At 38.6% G+C, this 23,123-nt stretch overlaps 2 protein-coding genes and 1 pseudogene across 6 annotated transcripts in view; 1 reads left to right on the top strand and 2 right to left on the bottom strand.

The window, feature by feature from the left end:
- Positions 1-23,123, top strand: part of PLEKHH2 (pleckstrin homology, MyTH4 and FERM domain containing H2) — a 139,848-nt gene that overhangs the window by 27,593 nt on the left and 89,132 nt on the right. For all 5 annotated transcript variants that reach the window (XR_008476403.2, XM_054245013.2, XM_078349436.1 and 2 more), the window contains exon 3: positions 10,034-10,096. Coding sequence is in view for 4 of the 5 variants with exons in the window: in XM_054245013.2 (XP_054100988.2) it covers positions 10,034-10,096 (63 nt within the window). In the remaining variant the exon portion in view is untranslated. The remainder of the gene's footprint in view (positions 1-10,033; positions 10,097-23,123) is intronic.
- C1GALT1C1L (C1GALT1 specific chaperone 1 like) lies at positions 7,968-9,247 on the bottom strand. Its single transcript, XM_002757813.8, has one exon. It carries the CDS (start codon positions 9,128-9,130, stop codon positions 8,183-8,185), a length of 948 nt encoding a protein of 315 aa, XP_002757859.1. The 5' UTR covers positions 9,131-9,247; the 3' UTR covers positions 7,968-8,182.
- Positions 12,281-15,838, bottom strand: LOC144579364 (zinc finger protein 106 pseudogene; annotated as a pseudogene).

Raw genomic sequence — 23,123 nt, 5'->3', positions numbered from 1 at the left:
TATTTATGAGTATACTTCTTGAAGCTAAGACACTGAATTTCTCCATTTCACCTCCAAGGACTGAGATCTAAGAGAAGATATTCCTAGAAGCTGCATGTCAAAATGAGAGTGGCTTCCAGTGGAGTGATGACCAGATAGATGATCAGTGGTACTGCATGGATAGTCAGAGGATTATCTTTACAGATCTGCACATAACAGGGTAAACTTGCGTTTTAGTTATCTATTGCTGCATTAAAAAAAAACCACCTCAAAACTTAGCAGCTTTATTGATTTAGCCATTCCACGATGCATACATATTTCAAAACATCATGTTGTACACAATACATATATATATATATATATATATATACAATTTTTGTCCACTAAAGAAAACCTCAGTGGGCTGGGTGCGGTGGCTCACACCTATAATCCCAGCACTTTGGGAGGCTGAGGTGGGTGGATCACCTGAGGTCAGGAGTTTGAGACCAGCCTGGCCAACATGGAGATACCTTGTCTCTACTAAAGATACAAAAGATTAGCCTGTAGTGTAGCAGGTGCCTGAAATCCCAGCTACTTGGGAGGCTGAGGCAGGAGAATCATGTGAACCCGGGGGGTGGAGGTTGCAATGAGGCGAGATCACTCCATTGTACTCCAGCCTGGGCAACAAGAGCAAAACTCTGTCTCAAAAAACAAAACAAAACAAAAAACCTTAGTGGCTTTCAATTAACAATCATTTTATTTGTTCATGATTCTGTTGGTGGTTCTTTTACTCTGTTTGGCATTGCATGGGATCACCATGTGACTGCATTCAGTTGACAAATTAGCTGGAGGGTGGCCTCACTGTGGGTGCCGGGATAGCTGGGTCTGGATGTCCAAGATGATTTTTCACTTGGATATCTAGGTCTCCTGGCCTCCCGCCTCAGCCTTCCAAGTAGTTGGGATTACAGATGCTTCCAAGTAATTGGGATTACAGGTGCATGTCACCACACCTTGATTTCACTTGCATATCTGATGCCTCAGCTGTGAGTGGTGAGAACAACTGGAAACTATCCTAGCTACCCTGCTAAAGCCCTCCCAAGGTAGCCAGATCTTTCCCATGGTGATTCAGGACTCCAAGAAAGAGCAAGTGAAAGCTGCAAATCTCTTCAGGCCCAGTCTCAAAAGATATGAAACATTCTAACAACCAAAGCCCATCACAGGCTGGCCCAGTGTTAAGGGAAGAGGAAATATCCTCTACCTCTTGATGGAGGACATCACATGGAAAAAGACCACATGGTATAGGAGTTACTGGATCACCTTCTGCTTGTCTAGCATAGACTTGTTTGTCTGTTGAGAAATTGAGTTTTCATCTTCAAGTTTCACATGTAGTGCACCATGCAGGTCTGTCTGTACTTCAAGAAGGTGGACCTACCTCTGCAGAAGATCTTTAAATGTATTTCCAGTATCTGCAGCATTGATAGATACTGGGTAGACTGGTGTAGGGTGGGGCAAATAATAATTTATATTACCTGTGTGTCTTAAAATTTTAAGGGTAAACACTAAGTCTTCCCTTCCTTCTTCCATGTCTACAACTGTGCCTACACTTAAAATTATAACACACACATATAGAATATAAATTGTCCTTACAAAACCTAAAGTAATACAATATCATTTTCTGTCTTCTGAACAGACAGTGATCTTCACATTATTCAACTACCCATTGAATATTTCTTCATCTTCCTTTGTTTTATTATCTTGAGCTTTCATTTCATCCTTTAAAATAAAACATAGAGACCATAGGCAAATATTGTACAGGGAGTGTACATTTATCTTTCAGCATAATTGTGTTCTCTTTACTAGACCGTAGGCAAATATTGTACAGGGAGTGTACATTTATCTTTCAGCATAATTGTGTTCTCTTTACTCACTTTTTTTCTTCTACTCCTTCCCATTAGTTTGAAGTTTCTGCACGTCTCTTAAATCTGGTAACTTATATTTTGCATGCTTATAGGTATTAAATGCTACATGAATTCTTTGTACTATTTTTCATGTTATGAACTCTCTCTTCTCCTGGGTTCAGAATAGAGTTTACTTCATCTGCATTAGTTATCTATTGCTGTAATAACAAATAACTCCAAAATTTCATGGCTTAAAACAACTATAAACATGTATTATCTTGCGCAGTTTCTATGGATTAGAAATTTGGGAGCAACTTAGCTTATGTCTCTGATGAGGTTGCAGTCAAAATGTTGGCCTGGGATGTAGTAATCTGAAGGCTTGACTGGAGCTAGAGGGTTCGCTTTCAATGGTTCGCCAAGACTGTTGTTGGCAAATTGGTATTGGCTGTTGGTAGGAAGGCTCAGTCCCTAAGCATATGGATATCTCCACAGGACTGCTTGAGGGTTCTCATGACATGGTGATTGGCTTCACCCACAGCAAGTCACCTAAAAGAATGCAAGGTGGAAGATGCAGTGTGTTTTATAACCTACCCTCAAAAGTCATACTTCAGGCGGGGCGCGGTGGCTCAAGCCTGTAATCCCAGCACTTTGGGAGGCCGAGGCGGGTGGATCACGAGGTCAAGAGATCGAGACCATCCTGGTCAACAGGGTGAAACCCCGTCTCTACTAAAAATACAAAAAATTAGCTGGGCATGGTGGTGCGTGCCTGTAGTCCCAGGTACTCGGGAGGCTGAGGCAGGAGAATTGCTTGAACCCAGGAGGCAGAGGTTGCAGTGAGCCAAGATTGTGCCATTGCACTCCAGCCTGGGTAACAAGAGTGAAACTCCGTCTCAAAAAAAAAAAGTCATACTTCATCATTTCCACAATATCTTGTTGATTGCAAAGGTCAGCCCTATGTTGTGAAGGAAGCAACTACACATGGGTGTGACTCCCAGAAGCTGAGGATTGTTGAGAGCCATTTAGAGGCTGGCTACTGAACCATCTATTGAGTTTTTTCTCTTTCAGTGAATTGAAAAGAGAAAGCTGTATATACTGTTTTAAAATTCTAATTTCAATGTTTATTGCTCTTATATAGAAATACAACAGATTTTTATAGATTGACTTTGTATCCTCTGACCTTATAAACTTATTTCTTAGTTCTTTTGTAGATTACTTGGGACTTTATGTATAGATAGTCATGTCATCTGTGAATAAATATTGCTGTATTTCTTCCTTTCCAGTATATATGCTTTTTATGTTTCTTTCTTGGCTATTATTACATTGGCTAGGACCTGCAGTAAAACCTTGAGAAGTGGTAAGACGACATTCTTGTGGGGGAAAGCATTCAGTCTTTCCCATTAAGTATGATGTTAGTTATAGGTTTTTTTGTAGATACCTTTATTAGGTTTCAAAAGTTCCTTATATTCTTAGTCTGTTAAGAGATTTTTATTGGGAATGGATGGTGAATTTTGTCCAATGATTTTTCTTCATCTATTTAAATGATATTTCTTTTCTAGCCTCTTGATATGGTGAGCTACATTGGTTTATTTTTCAAATGCTAAAACAACCTTGCATTCCTAGGATAAACCCCACTTAGTCATGACCTATTATCTTTTTTATTTTTATTTTTTTGAGATGGAATCACCTGGCTGGAGTGCAGTGGCACGATCTCGGCACACTGCAACCTCCATCTCTGGGGTTCAAGAGATTCCCCTGCCTCAGCCTCCTGAGTAGTTGGGACTACAGGCATGTGCCACCACACCTGGCTCATTTTTTGTATTTTAGTAGACAGGGTTTCACCATGACCAGGATGGTGTCGATCTCCTGACCTTATGATCCACCCATCTCAGCCTCCCAAAGTGCTGGGATTACAGGCATGAGCCACCGTGCCTGGCCTGAATATTATCTTTATTGTGTATATTTGGATTGGATTTGCTGATATTTTGTTAAAGATTTTTTTGCATTTGTATTCACAAGGATTTTGGTCTAATATTTTTCTGGTTTTGGCAATATTGGCTTTATAAAATGTGTTAGGAAGCATCCCCTTCTTTTATGTTCTGGAAGAATTTTTGTTGAATTTCTATTCATTCTTCCATATATTTTTTGGTATAATTCACAAGTGAAACCATCTAGTCCTGGAGTTTCCTTTGTGGGATGGTTTTTAACTACAACTGTGATATATTTCATAGACATTGAGCTATTAAGCTAACTTATTTCTTAAATGAGCTTTGCTATTTTGTCCAATTTATGGGCATGAAGTAGTTAATAATATTGTTATCTCATTAGCATCTTTGGGGTCTGTAGTGATGTCTCCCTTCACATTACTGATACTGATAGTTTGTATATTTTTTTCTTTTTCACTTTAGTCTGGTTAGAGAGTTATCAATTGTATTGATATTTTTAAAGAACCAGCTTTTGGTTTTATTGAGTTTTCTCTATTTTTATGTTTTAAATTTTATTAATTTCCCCTCTAATCTTTATTAGCTTTAAAATTTCTGTTGGTTTTAGGTTTAATTTGCTCTTAATGAGTTTAATTCATTCAGACTCTTGTATTCCAACTTATGCCCTCACTTCTCCACGGTGCATCTGGACTCACAAAAGTCACTAATGACCCCTAATTACCAGTGTAATCATCCCCAATTTTCACCTAGTTAGATGCCACTTCAGCATTTGAATCCTTTTTCTATATACATTCATTTATAGTCTCTAATTTCACAGGTTATTTGAAAATCTTCCTCCTGATTTTCTACTTATTTCCTCTAAGGACACGGAATTACCTTAGACTGACAACTGGCTACTATTTCTAATGCAAGATTCTAACACCTTTTTTTTCCTCCCTGCCATCATTCACTTATTTTTTTCAGTTCCATAAAACTCCCTCTTGCTCCTGATCATGTGTAATACAAACTACTTTATCTATAATCCTGTCACCTAGATATAGACAACTCCTTGTCCTTGGTATATGTAATTCCATAAAAACAAACATATGTAAGTTTTTTTTTTTTTTTTAGACGGAGTTTAGCTCTTTTTACCCAGGCTGGAGTGCAATGGCGCGATCTCGGCTCACTGCAACCTCCGCCTCCTGGGTTCAGGCAGTTCTCCTGCCTCAGCCTCCTGAGTAGCTGGGATTATAGGCACACGCCACTGTGCCCAGCTAATTTTTTGTATTTTTAGTAGAGACGGGGTTGCACCATGTTGACCAGAATGGTCTCGATCCGTTGACCTCGTGATCCACCCACCTCGGCCTCCCAAAGTGCTGGGATTACAGGCTTGAGCCACTGCGCCCGGCCGAGTTTTTTTTTTTTAACAAAAATTTGACTGCAACATTCATTACTGCTTTGCAGCCCCTTTTTTCTCAATACATCATTTATGTATAACATTCTATATGTAATTTACACTTATTTTTAAATATGCCATGTACATCTTTTCGTATATGTTTAAAACTTTTTATTAGAGAGATTTTCAAACATACAGAAGTAAGCAGAATGTTATAATGGACCCTCATGTACATATCACCCAGCTTTCATGGTTGTCACCTCAGGGCCAATCCTGTTCCATCTGCACCCTGACCTACGTCTTTCCTCCTGTGTTACATTGAAAGAAGTCCCAAATATATCATTTCATCCATCCATGTACATTTGTAATGACTGTATGGCATTTAATTGTATAGATGTACCATTACTGATATATTTAGATAATTCTCTGTTTTTGGACATTTGTGACTTTTTATTTTTATCCTTCAAATTATAACAATACAACTGCTACATAATATTTTTAAATTAATGAGATACCGCCAGCTTTTTATATTGCTTGAATATATTTTTCTATTTTTATCCCTACAACATCCTGTAAGGTCGTTAGAACAGGTTATATTATCCACATTTTTTTTTTTTTTTTTTTTTTTTGAGACGGAGTTTCGCTCTTGTTACCCAGGCTGGAATGCAATGGCGCGATCTCGGCTCACTGTAACCTCCGCCCCCTGGGTTCAGGCAATTCTCCTGCCTCAGCCTTCTGAGTAGCTGGGATTACAGGCACGTGCCACCGTGCCCAGCTAATTTTTTGTAATTTTTAGTAGAGACGGGGTTTCACCATGTTGACCTCGTGATCCACCCGCCTCGGCCTCCCAAAGTGCTGGGATTACAGGCTTGAGCCACCACGCCCGGCCCTATCCACATTTTATACACAAGAATTTTAGAGTCCAGTGGCAAACTATTGGCAAATAGAGTTTCCTAACTTAAAATTATTTGTTTGAGACCAGCCTGACCAACACAGTGAAACCCCATCTCTACTAAAAATACAAAAATTAGTGGGTGTGGTGGTGGGTGCCTGTAATCCTAGCTACTCCAGAGGCTGAGGCAAGAGAATCACTTGAACCCAGAAGGCAGGTTGCAGTGCGCTGAGATCACACCACTGCACTCCAGCCTGGACAGCAGAGCTAAACTTCATCTCTCCAAAAAAAAAAAAAAATTATTCACAAAAATAACACATATATATGGAAGAAATAGCTGCTTTTAAATTTTCTATGTAAATATTTTTGAACACCTATTAAGTATTAGATACTATGTTGGATGCTTTTCTGTTTAATCTTCACATAACTGCTGTGAAATAAGTGTTATGTCATTTTATGAGTAAAGAACGGAGCCGCAGATTAGTTAAATAATGTACCCATCATCACATACCTAGTAAGTCTTGGAATCTGGGTTCTAATTTAGGTCTTGCCTTTAAGTTCAGCATTCTTTCCATTCCCTATATTAATATTTCAAGGATTACCTCCTTTTCATTAAAAAAGCAAGAAATTTTTGAGCCTGATTCTGCTTTCCAACAACTTACAATATAGTTGGGAAGGTAGTACGAGATAGGAAATCAGTGCCATAGGAGCAGAAAAGAAGTTATTTGGCAGTGGTAAAAAGAATGATAGCATCCTTCATATGTGCATGATACTTTAGGCCTGACAGAGAACTTTGTCATTTCAGCAATAATTGATAATACATTGAATACCTGCTCTGTAGAAAGACCTGTGTTAGTTATTTAACAGTGAAGCAAGCTTTTGTCCTTCGTGTTATCACCAGAAACTAAACATGTGAAAAGGAGAAATCAGACAATATATTTGCATAGTCCTCTTATGAAAACTATTTTTTCACTAGCGAAATTTTGTGCATTCTTCTGTTTCTACTGGCAATCCTGACAATATTCAAAACCCAGGCTAAGTAAGGCTCCAGAAAAGCCAAATTTCCCTGAAAATAGAATAGTTACATTGTAGAAGTGACAATTGTCAGCATATTGCCAGTAGTGGAAGAATGTGGTATTGGCATGTGTTCGTTAGTTGGTTTTTGGTTTAGGGAATATTCTAGAGACATCTAAAAGACATCTAAATAATAGTGATTGTCCCGTTGCTTCTGTATAGTGCCATAGTCTAAACAAGTAATTCAGCCAAATACTTTTAAACCACAATACTTGCTCACTAAACATTTGAAATCTTTCACAGAAATTAGATATGAGGTACTGAGAATGCATTTGCAGAATATTATTTACATATCCAAATATTTGAAATGTCTTCCAGAATCTAGATCCCTACAGTAAACTGCCTTTTAAAATGCTGCCATGGGGCTGTGCGCAGTGGCTCATACCTGTAATCTCAGCACTTTGGGAGGCTGAGGCGGGTGGATCAGCTGAGGTCAGAAGTTCAAGACCAGTCTGACCAATATGGTGAAACCCCATCTTTACTAAAAATACAAAATTTAGCCGGGTGTGGTAGAGTGTGCCTGTAGTCCCAGCTACTCAGGAGGGTGAGACAGGAGAATCGCTTGAACCCGGGAGGCAGAGGTTGCAGTTAGCCGAGATTTTGCCACTGCACTCCAGCCTGGGTGACAAAGCGAGACTCCATCTCAAAAAAAAAAAAAAAGAAGAAAGAAAAAATGCTGCCATGCTGACAGGACAGGCAGTTAAATATGTGAACCTAGATGGTGACAACAAATGTTCTATGCCTTTATTATCCAGTAGAAATACGTGAGCTACATGTGTATCTTAAAATAGTCTAATAGATACATTCATAAAATAAAAAACAAGGTGAAATTAATGTTAATAGTATATTTTATTTAATGTAAAATATCCAAAACATTATTTCAATATAAAATATTACTAATGAGATATTTTACATCTTCATCCTGTCTTCTAATAGTATATGTATTATTGAATGAGTGTGCATTTTACACTTACACTATATCTGAATGTGGACTAGCCACATTTCAAGTGCTCTTGGACAGCTTAGGTCTATTATTCCCCAGCCCTCAGTCATTTTCTGAACCAACTGGAGGCAAGAAAACCAGTGTGTCATTGAAATAGTGTCCAAATGCCCTGAGCCGGTACAGGCCATACATCATTACTTCCATCTTTTGGGGGGTCAGTCCATTAAAAGTAATAGCCATATCTGACAAGCAGCTTGCTACTACTTGTTGAGGGTTATTAGACAATACCTCTTCAATAAGCTGTGCAATTGGTTTTGTATTAAATACATCTCTTCCTTCATAATCCTCTGCATTTTCTGCATGAACTCCTGCATATTTCAGGCATATTGCCAGCTGCTTATCTTCAGATAACCTCCAAATCACACTTTGACCTGCACAGTTCTCAGAGTTATGGAGAAGTCTGTTAAGTCTTTTCATGGACTCTCTACTTAAGACAATTCCTCCTTCCACAGTCACGTATTGGAGGTCTCCAGATACAACAGTGTGGCCCAGATAGAAGGGCTGGGATGCATCCCTTGTAAACAAAAGGTACTTTAAATTTTCAATGACGGCAAATGTAGTGGGAAGTGCAAGAAAGAACCAGTTGTAGTTGTTGCCATACTTTTCAAAGACGTGTTTGTAAGTGGTCCTCATCTGTACCCACTTGTCATTGCTTTCTATATTGAACAGATTATCATTTTTGGTATCATAGAGCTCTGTTTTGTCACAGTGTTTGGTCCAGGTCTCTTTCAGTACAACCCAGTAACTCTCATCTTCGGATTCTCCAAAGATGATACAGAAAACACGGATACCTTTACTGAGCTCCATAGGTGTCATTTCTGAAGTGTTTAAGAAATCGTTCCTGTTAGGTGGACGAAGGTGATGGTGCTTGTGGTCTGGAGTTTGACCTCCGTGTCGAATGTGAATTTGGCCAAACATAGTTATCAAAACCCAGGAAATGCTCCCAAGCAACATACCCTTAAAAAATGATGTCCCACTAGCGGAAACCATTTTCCAGGCGTTGAGAGTGCACCCGAGTCAAAGGCAGCCTGGGATCGGGTCCTGGGGTCCCGCGAATTCCGGAGCCGGAGCTGGCGGCCGCGCTCCCGCTTGGGCCACTCTAGCTGCGGGAGGTCGCTTCTCGGTGGTGGTGGCGGCGTAGAGAAGAGGGCGGGACAGGAGCCGGACGCGTCGGCTACCGCGGGTGTGTTCCGGGCTGCTGCGCGTGAGAGGTATAATACCATGAGTTCTGCGCACCTGGCCTCCCAACAAACAAAACGTTGAAAATGAGCAGAGATCAAGTCACAGACGGCTCTAAAGTGGGCCAGACATCAGCACTGAGCCAAAAAGAATAAAATTGAGTTTTGCCTCACGATTTGTGTTTTTAGCCCCTGGTACAACACATCCCTTATGTTGATTAGCATCGGGTCCTTCTTAAGGCTTTTAAAATTCTCTTTATAACATTCATTTTAGTATTTGTGTGTCTGTCTGTTTAATCGAAGAATCTCTTCTATGCTGTCTTCATCAATCATCAATCTGTAAGAATGTAAAACTACCCAGAGTTTTGATTTGAACATAGCACCCCCAGAGTTTATGAGAACACACCACTTCCCTGATGACTTTTTGATCAACCCGTCATGTAGGACATTTGAAGCCTTTCTTTCCTTAGATTGATTTTCTTGTTTTAATATGTATATGTTAATATATATATTTCTTGTATTAAAAGTATCAAAACTTTGGCATTTTGATCAACTTTTAAATATGTAGAAGGCCTTTAATGTGCTAACTGTATTTAACTCATCTCCAGTGAACTACTTTAAAATATTCAAACTGATGATGACATTATGAGAGTTTTTAAGCCTTTTTCAGAAAAGGGAAATAATTTTTGTATTTATATTTTCCCTCACTTTACAGATGCAGCAGCTTGAGAGACAAGTTATTGATGCTGAACGTCAAGCAGAAAAGGCTTTTCAACAGGTAGGGTATAATTTTAGTTGAAATTTTTTTCTGCCTCTACTGCTCACATAAAGATTGTTTTTCTCATAATGGAAAGACAATCATCAGCCCGCCTCTATATCTTATCATTTTGACTGTTCATAGCTTGATCCATAAAGAAAATGGAGATTCTAACTCCATTCTGTCCATTAGAAAATTTTCAAAAGGAAAAAAAGACTTCCATTATGAAGTCTTATTTTACTTCTGAGAAAAATCAAATATGACTTTTATGGTAATACTAATTATAATTGTTTTGTATATAAATATGTTCATTGCAGCTTTATTTGTAGTCATAAAGAGTTGGAAATAATATGAATGCAAAATTATAGAAGAATGAAAAAGTAAACTATATCAACTCCATGAAAGATTAGACAACCATTAAAATAACTGTTTGTGACCAGGTGCGGTGGCTCACGCCTGTAATCCCAGCACTTTGGGAGGACGAGGCAGGCAGATCACGAGGTCAGGAGATCATGATCATCTGGCTAACATGGTGAAACCCCGTCTCTACTGAAAATACAAAAAATTAGCTGGGCGTGGTGGCACACACCTGTAGTCCCAGCTACTTGGGAGGCTGAAACAGGAGAATCGCATGAACCCAGGAGGTTGCAGTGAGCTGAGATCACGCCACTGCACTCCAGCCTGGGTGACACAGCAAGTCTCTGTCTCAAAAAAAATAATAGTAATTGTTTTTAAGTATATGCATTAATATGTAAAAGTGCTTAAGAGTTATAGTAGGAAAAGTCAAACCTAAGAGTTAAAAAAAAAAGGCTGAGAGGAAACACCCCAAAATTTTAATGGAAGTTTAAAATTGTCTGAATTATGGAATTAGGAATGATTTCCCCCCCACTCTTTTTTTTTGAGATGGAATCTTGTTCTGTGGCCCAGGCTGGAGTGCAGTGGCACAATCTTGGCTCACTGCAACCTCCACCTCCCGGGTTCAAGCAATTCTTCGGCTTCAGCCTCCCAAAAAACTGGGATTACAGGTATGTACCACCACACCCAGCTAATTTTTATATTTTTAATAGAGATGAGGTTTGTTGACCAGGATGGTCTTGAACTCCTAACCTCAGGTGATCTGCTTGCCTTGGTCTCCCAAAGTTCTGGAATTACAGGCATGAGCTATCATGCCTGGTCCCCTGCATTTTCATACTTTGAGTTTTTAAATATAACTTTTATTTATTAAAAATTTTAAATTTTGTAATGACAGGGTCTCACTATGTTGTCCAGGATGATCTTGAACTCCTGGCTTCCAGTGATCCTCAGTGTCCCGAAATGTTGGGATTACAAGTGTGAGCTTATTGTGCTCTGACAACTATTATTATTTTTAAAAGATGTTTTGATAAGGCACCTTTCTGGTCCTTGCCAGCAGTAAAATGATGGGTTTGGATGGGCCCACCAAATCTTAAGGTTTATCTAATGATTCTAAATCCATAGCTTCTCATTTAATGAAAAGATATCAGTCATGTTCATTTTGATCAATGAGTTCCAGTGAGTTCTGGTGTTCTGTGGCACTATAGAGTCACATGGTTAATTATAATTTATTGTATATTTACAAAAAGCTAAAAGAGCCAGCTTTCTATATTTTCATAACGCTAGAAAAGAGGACTTTGGATGTTCACAACACAAAGAAATAATAAATATTTGAGGTTCTGGACATGCTAATTACCTTGATTTGATCATTACCCATTGTATACACACATGGAAAATCACTCTGTATCTCATAAATATATACAATTATTATTTTTTTAATCTAGACTCAGATGACAGATATACAATTATTTTGTGTCAACTAAAAAGAAAAAAATAAAAAAGAAGGCTTAAATATGAAAGTATTTCTTCTAAGAAGTGCATATAAAATTCCTCATGCTTCCTCTAAGTTTGTCATGTTTTCTTCCTTCAACTTGAGGACTACCAAATCTTTTTTCTTTTGAATTTTTATTTTAGAAAGGTAAGGAGTCCAGCAACGAAGGTTTCCCCTTCTGTACTGCCATTCGTTCTGCTTATTTTGGAAGTTGCAGTGTCTGTTTGTTTAGTGGTTTGGCTTTCTGGCTGCTCAAAACTGAAGTCAAGTAAGCCTTCTGAAAGAAATGTATCACTTGTAAATCCTTCAGAAGGACCTCTAATTGTGGCAGTCATACCAAGTTTCCCATTTTCTTGCCACTGCTAATTATATCTCTCTTGATTGTATTTGCTTGGCTTATTAGATTTCTTGTTCCGTAGCATAGTCATATCTTTCATTTGATAATTAGAGTTTCTGTTTCTGCCTGGTTGAAATTTGTCTCCAGGGCCACTGTAGTTGCAATTATTTTTACTACATACACTGGATTTCTAATTTCTGTTACTATTGTTCATATGCCAACTGGAAAAGCCACCTGTTCCTTCAGAATGCCAACTGGAATTCCTTCTGTACCATTATGATTCCAATCTACTGTTCCACTGTTTGAATGCCAACCGACTCCAGAATTATGATTGTGAAACCAAGTAGAGAAACCTCCGGCAACACCCTAATGTCACTCGGAACATCCTTTTGGTCCACCACTATTTCTCAAAGAATGCAGAAAACGGTTTCTCCATGTGTTATTAAAGCCATCTTTTCCCCATTTCCAATCCCACTGTGGAGGTCCAGGATGAAGCCATCCTGGCTGACTGTAACTCTCACTGTCTTAGTGAGGAATTCGGTCTTCTCGGCTCCATTGGGTTTGCCCCTCTTTGGAGTTTATTTCTTGGTTGCTATTGGAAGGTTCTTCTTGTCGACTTTGTTCTTTTATTTGTTTTATTAATTGAACAAGTTCCTTGTCAAAATAATCTTCCTCTCCCTCTACTTTTCCATCATCTACTCTTTCCTGGGCACCAGAGTTATCTTTGTCCAACTGGCCAGAAATGTGCTTTGCATATGTAGAAAGACCCACTAATGCAGCCCCGCACATTTGGCACTTGTGACTAATGTCCCTTTTTTGAGCTGTACGCAATGTGACACAATATGCATGTTTGTTCTTCTACCATAGTAACCAGATCTGAAGCACTCAACAAACCCTCTTACTCCATCAGGCTGCTGAGGGCCAGGCAAGGGAGCTCCCTGATGCCCCAGATACTTCCTGCAGTTCTGGGTCTGAGAACTCACTCTGGACCCAGGCCCCACCACCCTTAATTTATATTTCAGATTCAGCAGATACAAGAAAGATTTAATTTTATAGAGTAAGTGCCTAATAGATTTCCACATGAGCCCAATGTATCCTAATCTTGATTTTCTTAATTATACTTGAAAAGGAAAGCTTACAACTTTATTCGGCAAGACCTCTAGCACATTCAAGAGTAGAGAAAATAGTATGGTGAACCCCAATCACCCACTTCAACAGTTAGTCAACTCATGGCTCATCTGTACCTCCACCCACTTCCCCTGCCCCCCTCACACTGGACTATTTAGAAGCAAATCCCAGACGTTGTATAATTTTATCCATTATTATATACTATACTAATCTGAAACCAGATGTGCTTATAAATCATAACCACAATACCATCATCACACCAAAAAATTACCAATAATTCTTCAATATATCAAAGATCTAGTCGGTATTCAGATTTTTCAAAAGAGCTAATAAGTGCTTCTGTCTTGTTTTTTAGTTAAAGTGGAATTCACATAACATAAAATTACCTTTTTTTTTTTTTTTTTTTTTGAGACGGAGTCTTACTCTGTCACCAGGGCTGGAGTACAGTGGTGCCATCTCGGCTCACTGCAACCTCTGCCACCCAGGTTCAAGTGATTCTCCTGCCTCAGCCTCCTGAGTAGCAGGGATTACAGGCACTCTCCACCACTTCGCCCAGCTAAGTTTTGTATTTTTAGTAGAGACGGGGTTTCACCATGTTGGCCAGGCTAGACTTGAACTGCTGACCTCTTGATTTGCCTGCCGTGGCCTCCCAAAGTGCTGGGATTATAGGCGGGAGCCACTGTGCCTGGCCAAAATTAACATTTTAAAATGAACAGTTCAGTGGTGTTGTGTACAATCATCGCCTTTATTTAGTTCCAAAATGTCTAAAGGAAACTCATCTCAAAAGGAAACTGTATTCATTAAGCATTTAGTTTGATTTTCCTCTCCCACCAGCCTCTGGCAACCACCAATCTGCTTTCTGTTGCTATGGATTTACCTATTTGGGATATTTAATATAAACGGATTTATATACTATGTGACCGTTTGTGTCTGGCTTCTTTGATTTAGCAGAATGTTTTGATGTTCATCCATGTTGTAGCATGTACCATGCTTTATTCCTCATTGTGGCTGAATAATGTTCCATATACACATATATATGTATACACAAATACACACACACAAAATGTGTTTATCCATTTGTCTTTTTATGGACATTTGAGTTCTTTTCATCTTTTGACTATTGTGACTTGTGCTGTTAAGAACATACATGTATTTGTTTGTCTGTTTTTAATTCTTTTATTTATATACTAATTTTTTGGTTGTTTTTAATAGCTGCTTTGTTCAAATTGGACTCTAAACTAGATTGACAAATTTGATTTGATTCTTAAACTCTTGAGTCTTTTTCCCTTTCTTTCTTTCAATTTATTTGTATGGGTTAATTTGTCCTCTAAAGCTTTCTACATTCTGGATTTTGCCAATTGCATACCTATGATTTTATTTAACAAGCTCCTCCACCTTTATATTTCCTGTAAAATATAGTTAGATCTAAAAATTTGATTTTTTCTTTCTCTCTTTTCAAGACTACTTCTTGGGTAGTATTGTTCACTTCCACCGGGAGGTATATAATAATGTCTAGTTATCGCTCTCTTTTTTTAGGGGGGTGATATTAGCAGCTATTGATGATCTTGCTTAAATCAATGATTTCATCAGGGAGGTTATTGCCTTTTTAAAAATAGAGTTTAATTTTTAGAGCAGTTTTAGATTTCCAGCAAAATTGAGGGTATATGAAGCACAGAGCTTTTGTATATCCCCTCCCCTCCAACACACATTCAAGCTTTCTTCACCATCAGCATCCAGCACCAGAGCGCGGTACATTTATTACAGTTGATTAACCAGCACTGACACATCGTTATCACCCAAAGCCCATGATTTACATTAATGTTGACTGTTGATGTTTTATGTCCTATGGATTTTGACAAATGTGTAATGATGTGTGTCCTCTTCTATAGTATTATATAGGTTAGTTTCACTGCCTTCAATGTCTCCTGTGCTATACCTATTCAATTCTTCCCTCCCCTTCAGTCCCTGGAAACCACTGATCTTTTTATAGATTTCACCTTTTTGCCTTTTCCAGGATGTCATGTGGTTAGAATCAGACAGTATGTAGCCTTTTCAGACTGGCTTTTTTTTTTCACTTAGTAATATGCATTAAGGTTTCTCCATGCCGTTTCATGGCTTGATATCTCATTTCTTTTTAGTGCTGAATAGAATTCCACTGTATGAATGTACTCCAGTTAATTTGTGCTGATTACCTTTAAAAAACTTCTTGAAAATCAGGATATAATGTACCTAATAGTTAAGTACACTACACTTGATTAAGTATACACTTGTGTAACTACCCCTGGACCAAGATATAGAGCATTTGATGCTCCCGGAAGAGTCTCTCATATTCCTTCCCAGTCAGTACCCCAGTTACAGCAAAGGTAACCAGTATTCTCACATCCGTCACCATAGATTGGTTTGGCCTTTCTTGTTGTATAAACTTTTTGGTGTGCTGACTTCTTTTGCTCAACATTATGCCTATGAAATTCATCCATGCTGATGCATATATATTAGTAGGTGGTTCTTTTTTTTTTTTTGAGACAGAGTTTTGCTCTGTCCCCAAACTGGACTGCAGTGGTGTGATCTTGGCTCATGGCAGCCTCCACCTCCCAGGTTCAAATGATTCTCTTGCCTTGGCCTCCTGAGTAGCTGGGATTACAGGTGCCCACCACCACACCTTACTAATTTTTGTATTTTTAGTACTGACTGGGTTTCATCATGTTGGCCAGGTTGGTCTCAAACTCCTGACCTCAAGTGATCTGCCTGCCTTGGCCTCCCAGAGTGCTGGGATTACAGGTGTGAGCCACTGTGCCTGGCCCAGTGGTTCTTTTTTAAATTGCTGAGTAGAATGCTATTGTGAATATACCTCAGTCTTTATCCATTCATCTGTTGATGGAGGTGAGGTTTGTTCTCAGCTTTGGGCTGTTATGAATGAAATTGTTTCACATGTCCATATACCTATATTTTGGTGGATATGTGTTCCCATTTCTCTCGGTATACAGCTAGGAGTGGAATTGCTGGGTCATAGGCTGGCAAATGTTTACTTTAGTAGATGTTGCCAAACAGCTTTCCAGAGTGAATGAATGTACAAAGTTGCATTCCTACTGTAAGTGTATGAAAATTCCTGCTGCTCTATCTCCTTGCCAACACTTGGCAGTTTTTTTTTTTATAATTTTAGCCATGCTGGCTAAGTTAAGGTTGAAAAGAATGCTAATCTAAATTCTTCTCGTTGGTGTATCTTTTGTACACAAAAGACACCATTTTCACAGTTTGGCTCTATCTCGATCAGAATTCTTTTGACATCTAATAATGATCCCTGCCTAGAAAAATAAATGAGTTTTTCTTATTGTGAATTGCCCAATGTGTCTTACCAAGATAGGAGAGGATGAATGTAGGTTGTAACATGAGAGAAAGCCAATCTAAGACAATTGTAGAAAGAAAATTATGGGCAGGATACATTTAAGGTTAATTCTAATCCAGCTCTTCTCCAGGATTTCTAGAGTATAGTTGTTTCAGTTAGCATATAATGGTGTTCTAGACACATAGAATTAAAGTCCAGAGTTTGAAATAAGCAGTTAATTTTTTTTTTTTTTTTGAGACAGGGTCTCACTCTGTTGTTATTTGAGGATATCAGGTATAAAGTTATTTAATTCTATGTGCTACATCTTTAAACAAAAAGATACCATGATTGGTTATTTTAGACATACTGCTATCCCCATCACCAGAAAAAGGAGAGAGAATTACAAATCTCTCAGAGTTTCTGTAAGTTAGCAAAACCTGTAGGCCTTTCTTTTAGTCACAACATTTTAAATTTATTTAGTGCATATTTTATTATACTTAAGAAGGAACTTTTTTCTGTACGTTACCTCATACTGAATCTGAAAGTTGACAGGAAATACAGAGAGCAGACGAATTCTCATGCACTGATGATGCCATCTTTTTTGGCCTTTGTAAGACTAAGTGTTAATAACTTAGAGTAACTGAATCCTTTGCTATCTTTAACAATTTCCATGGGACTGTGGCCTATCTGATGTTTATGTTGCTTAAATCAGCTTGCCTTTTCTCACTGAACCATGTCCAAAGACTCAAACAACTGTATTTATCTTAACCAAAAAGGAATGTTTCACCACTAAAAGCAGTGCTCAGCTGAAACTAGCTCTACTCTATACTTTAGCTTTGTACATTTTTCTCTGTTTATTAATGAATAGCATCACTTCTGTAACAACTAAATTGTCTGCACAAAAAAAGTCACAGATAAATATTCTATTGCCACATAAATCTTGGTGATCTTTATACATAATGTTCTAGTATATCTTTTTTTGTTTGTCCTTTGAGACAGAGTCTTGCTCTTTCATCCAGGCGAGTACAGTGGTGTGTTCTCAGCTCACTGCGACCTCTGTTTCCTGTGCTTCCCACTGAGATGGGAAGTGATCTTCCCACCTCAGTCTCTGGAGTAGCTAGTGCTGCAGTTGTGTGTCACCACACCCAGCTAATTCCCCCCCTCTTTTTTTTCTTTTTTTATAGAAACTGTGTCTTACTGTATTGCCCAGAGTAGTCTCGAGCTCATCGGCTCAAGTGATCCTCCAGCCTCAGCCTCCCAAAATGCTGGGATTACAGGCATCAGCCACCTTGCCTGGTCCCAGTACATCTTTATTGTTGTTGTTCACATGTTTTGAAAGCAGTATGATCAAATCAACCCAGTTTTACTTATGAGTACTCCTGTAAGACAGAAAAGCAGCACATAGCATATTTGGAAAATACTGACATATGGGATTCATTCTCAAGTATCTGATTAGGTGAATACCTTAATATATTATATTTATTTATGCAAATCAAAGAGGGGTGGATTATTTTTCTATAAAAGTATGTGTGTGTTTATTTTGTCCTTTTGGGCCTGTGTTTGATTCAGGCATGGTAGCAGCTGCATTTAAAGTTTCCTCTGACCATTCTAACACGTGAGATTATCTTGCCTTTCTGTAAAATTAGTTCTTCTTCTTCTTCTTATTATTATTATTATTTTGAGACTGGATCTCACTCTGTTGCCCAGGTGGGAGTGCAGTGGTGCAATCTTGGCTCACTGCAACCTCTGCCTCCTGGGTTCAAGCAGTTCTCTTGCCTAAGCCTCCCAAGTAGCTGGGATTACAGGCACGTGCCACCACACCTGGCTAATTTTTGTATTTTTAGTAGAGATGGGGTTTCACCATGTTGGTCAGGCTGGTCTCAAACTCCTGACCTCAAGGCCTGCCTCAGCCTCCCAAAGTGCTGGGATTACAGGCATGAGCCACTACGCCCTGCCTAAAGTGATTTTTGACTCTTAATGAGTTAGTATTGCTCAGTCATTCTAATATCCATGACTTTGTGATGGATATTACATTGTAATGTTTTGCTGTATGAGGCTCACCCTTTATTACATGGAAAGCAAGTTATTTAATGATCTTGTTTTTCAACTTCTGCAAGAAGGATCCTACTTTATAATCATGGAATACTATATCAAAATAATTGTGTTGTAAATGTGATTATAATGTTTAATTAATTTGCAGTAAACTTATAAAAATTGTAATCAGCTTGCTGATTTCCTTGATAACATGTCAGTAAATTTTGACACATTCTTGAGTTCAAATTTTCTAAGAAACTTTATAAGATATTTTATAAATATATGGCCTTGCATTTCTTATGAGATCCCATCTAAGTAGTGTAGCCTGACATGCAAAGATCTGTGTGTCCTCCTTATTTACAGTCTTATATCTGGCTATGTCCCCCCTTCTCATATACATAAATATATATTTTTTTAAATAATTTTAACCTTTATTTTAGACTCAAAGGGCACACGTGCAGGTTTGTTACATGGTTATATTGTGTGATGCTGAGGTTTGGGATATGGATGATTCCATCACCCAAGTAGTGAACATGGTACCCAATAGGTAGTTTTTAAGCCAATGCCCTCCAGTCTTCCTCCCTGTCTCGTAGTTCTTAGTGTCTGTTGCTTCCGTCTTTATGTCCTTGTGTACTCAGTATTTAGCTCTCACTTATAAGTGAGAACATGTGGCATTTGGTTTTCAGTTCCTGCATTAATTCTCATAGGATAATGACCTCCAATTGCATCCATGTTGCTGCAAAGGACATGATCCCATTTTTTTTATGGCAAATATATTCCCTGGTGTATATCTACCACATTTAAAAAAATCTAACCCACCATTGGTGGGCACCTTGGTTGATTCCATGTCTTTGCTATTGTGAATTGCACTGTGATGAACATAGAAGTGCATGTGTCTTTTTTGGTAGAACAATTTATTTTCTTTTGATTATACACCCAGTAATTGGACTGCTGGGTCAAATGGCAGCTCTATTTTTTTGAGAAACCTCCAACTGCTTTTTATGGTGGATGAACTAATTTACATTCCCATCAACAGTGTATAAGTGTTCCTGTTTCTCCACAGCATTGCCAGCATCTGTTATTTTTAAATTTTTTAGTAGCCATTCTGACTGGTATGAGATGGTATCTAATTATGGTTTTGATTTGCATTTCTCTTATGTTAGCAATGATGAGTATTTTTTCATATGTTTCTTGGCTGCTTATATGTCTTTTTTTTAAATTTGATTATGTTTTTTCGAGATAGGGTCTCTCTGTTGCCCAGCCTGGAGTGCAGCAGCATGCTCATGGCTCACTGCAGCCTTGACCTCCCAGGCTCAAGCAATCCTCCCACCTCAGCCTTTTGATTAACTGGGACCACAGGCAGGTGCCACTACAGTCAGCTAATATTTTAGAAGTTTTTTGTAGATATGTGGTCTCAAACAGCTTGAGCCCACGCTGGTCTCAAACTCCTGGGCTCAAGCTGTCCTTCCTCCTCAGCCTCCCAAAGTGTTGGGACTATAGGCATGAGCCACCGCAGGCAGCCTGTGTCTTCCTTTGAGAAGTGTCTGTTCATGTCCTTTACCCATAGCTTCTGCACAGCAAAAGAAACTGTCAACAGAGGAAACATACAGCCTACAGAATGGGAGAAAATATTCACAAACTATGCATCCAACAATGGTCTAATATCCAGAATCCTATAGGAAGTTGTTATTGTATGAATCTAAACAACCTAAACAAATCTACATAAATCAACAAGTAAATTTTAAGTAACTGGAAAATAGTCTGGGATTCAAAATACTCTAAACAATTACTTTTGTCATTCTATATGGAAACAATCAGGAATCTTTCTCATGCCATAGCAATTTTTATATAGAAATAGAAACTTTCAACCTCCTCTCAAAAATATAGTCACATCTTGATTACCTATAGTGGAGAGGAATGAGGTTAGAAATGGGAAGGAGGAAATAGCGATATAGATAATTACAGTTGGAGTAGTATATGCAGCTCTTGCTTTCTGCTATGAAAAAATAGCACTGGAAGCTGTATGGGATCCCCTACAGTACTCTTGGGTTCAGCGGTTTGCTAGCATGACTCATGGGACCCAGAAAAGCTATTTTGCTCATGGTCACAGTTTATGACAATGAAAGGATACAGATTAAAATCAACAAAGGAAAAAGGCACATAGAGTGGTGCCCAGGAGAAATCAGGTACGAGCTTCCAGTTGTCTTTCTGCAGTGGAGTTGCACAGGGATACACTTAATCATCAGTGTATGAAATATAGCTGACAAATAAGCTTACTCAAGCCTTGGTATCCAGGATTTTTATTAGAGGTCAGTCATGTAGGCCTGAAATATCTACCTGACTGATCTTAGTCAGTCTCCAGCCTACCCAGAGGTCAAACTGATACGTTTGGCCCAGGGCCCCAGGTGAACAGAAAAACAGGCATTCACCGTAAATCACACCATGAGCATAAACTATGTAGGATAGCCCAAGTTCTCAGATATATTAATACAAAGGTGGTCTTAACAGTCATATATTGGGGCATCGGAGGTTGTCTCCTAAGAGCCAGTGAAGGACCAGTGCTTTCTTTGGAATTGCAGGATCTGAGCACCCCAAGTCTGCTGAGTGAACCCTTTGCTGAACAGGAATTTAGGGACCTTGGAATCAAGAAGGTTTGGGGGAAATGAGTGAGGAGTGTGCTGAGGTGGGTGGCTGTAACCAGAGGCTCTCCTAGAAGTAAAGGAGCAAAGTAGCCTAAAAACACAAAGCATTCCATATTGGAGGCTATCCATATATACACAGTTGTGAGAGTTTCTTTAACAACCAATTTGAATTCACAGGTGTTTGTTATTGGCTAGTCTCTGCATAGTTAAAATTCTTAAATGGTTCTGGTTAAATGCATGGAAAAAGAAGTGGGCTATTTTCCATATGGTTGTGGTGAGATGTTTTCAAAGGCATCTTGGCTTTTCTGTAGACCTCTTGTTCATATTAATTACCAAGGAAGGCTGAATCCTGTCTACAGAATTTGGTCTTAACAGGACTAGTTGGTAAGTAAGTTGCCTGTAACTACTTTGTGGTCTCTTTCTCTAAGAGATTTTGCCCTTTTTGCCAATATTTTTCTTCCCTAGGAAAGTTGTTTGTCTAAAAGTAATGGTCAAATTAAAGAGCTTCAGATGGCAAGGATGCATCCAGGGAGCTCTATAGCATTCACTCATATAATAACAACTTCCAAAATGAATGTGGTTTTCAGGGTAAAAGAGTAGGTTCAAACCATAGTTTTCCAGGACTATAGATCTTTTCTAAACAATGATAGGACTGTTTTATGTGGCAGCCTAATGTCTGTAGGGTGGCTTGCTTTAACTTAATAAAGGGACACTGTAGGTGTAGCTCTGTTAGCATTTATTTTTATTCTTACTCAGTTACTTTTGTTTTTCTTGAGGTTTACCTCTGTTACCCTGTGCCCAGAGGAGAACTTCCATTTTGGACTTGGGCTCTGCTCTTGTCTCCCTGCTTCCTCAGCTACACAATGCCCTATGTGCAACTGGCTATACCATCTTAAGATTACCATCCAGCTCTCTGTCCTGCTTGGGCAGTTTTGCATGACATCATCTTGCATGACAAGACCTTTGTCCTTGATACGGATCTTTGTCCTTCAGTTCATGCAGAAAGGCCATTAAATTACTTAGAATCTAATGTAACTTAAATCATCATTTGGATAGTGGAATACATTTCTTCTTCTCCTTCTCCTTTTTTTTTTTTTTTTTTTGATCTGCTTTTATTTTTCTAGTTTCCGGCCATGTGGTTGATATTTAAATAGAACCATTTTAGCTTATGAGTTGATTCACATTTATGCAGTGAGCCCACAGATGAAACTTGGCATTTATGGTTAAAAAATATAAATCCAAACTAACCTTTATATCTTTTCAGAAGAAAACCCTCATTAGTCAAATATTTTTTAGCCTTAATTAAGTATTCATTGTGATTTTTCAGAAGTGTTTTTAATAATGTCAGATATTCATCTTAATTGTAATCTTTAATTTCTCAGATGCTTTCACATTATTTTTTCTCTTTGCCCCTGTAATCTGAAAGGTTGCTAAAATTATATTCTTACCTATTTGGAGTATATATGTTATATCGCACTCAGCACAGAAAGTCAACACCAGAACAAAAGAATGCCAAATTACAGGGTTTATTGCCGGCGACCACGGAGGACTCACGTCTCTCCAACCCATGGCCCAGAAAGAAGAGTGACAAGACCTTTTTATAACCACAAAACCACCTTGGGAGTGGGGGTGAGGAGCGGAGATGGGAATGAAAGCTGTCAATCACCTCCTAGGCTGAGAGGAGGGTTAGGGGGCTCCAGATACTCCAAGGGCCAGGGGACTTTTGTCATTCCGATTGCCAC

Source organism: Callithrix jacchus, chromosome 14 (genome assembly GCF_049354715.1).
Source record: "Callithrix jacchus isolate 240 chromosome 14, calJac240_pri, whole genome shotgun sequence".
Classification (NCBI taxonomy): domain Eukaryota; kingdom Metazoa; phylum Chordata; class Mammalia; order Primates; family Cebidae; genus Callithrix; species Callithrix jacchus.
The sequence above is the reverse complement of the archived record's forward strand: the minus strand, read 5'-3'. Positions and strand labels throughout refer to the sequence as shown.

What these genes read in the sequence shown, in the direction of transcription:
- C1GALT1C1L (XM_002757813.8), bottom strand. Translation starts at nt 9,130, where the DNA reads ATGGTTTCCGCTAGTGGGACATCATTTTTTAAGGGTATGTTGCTTGGG.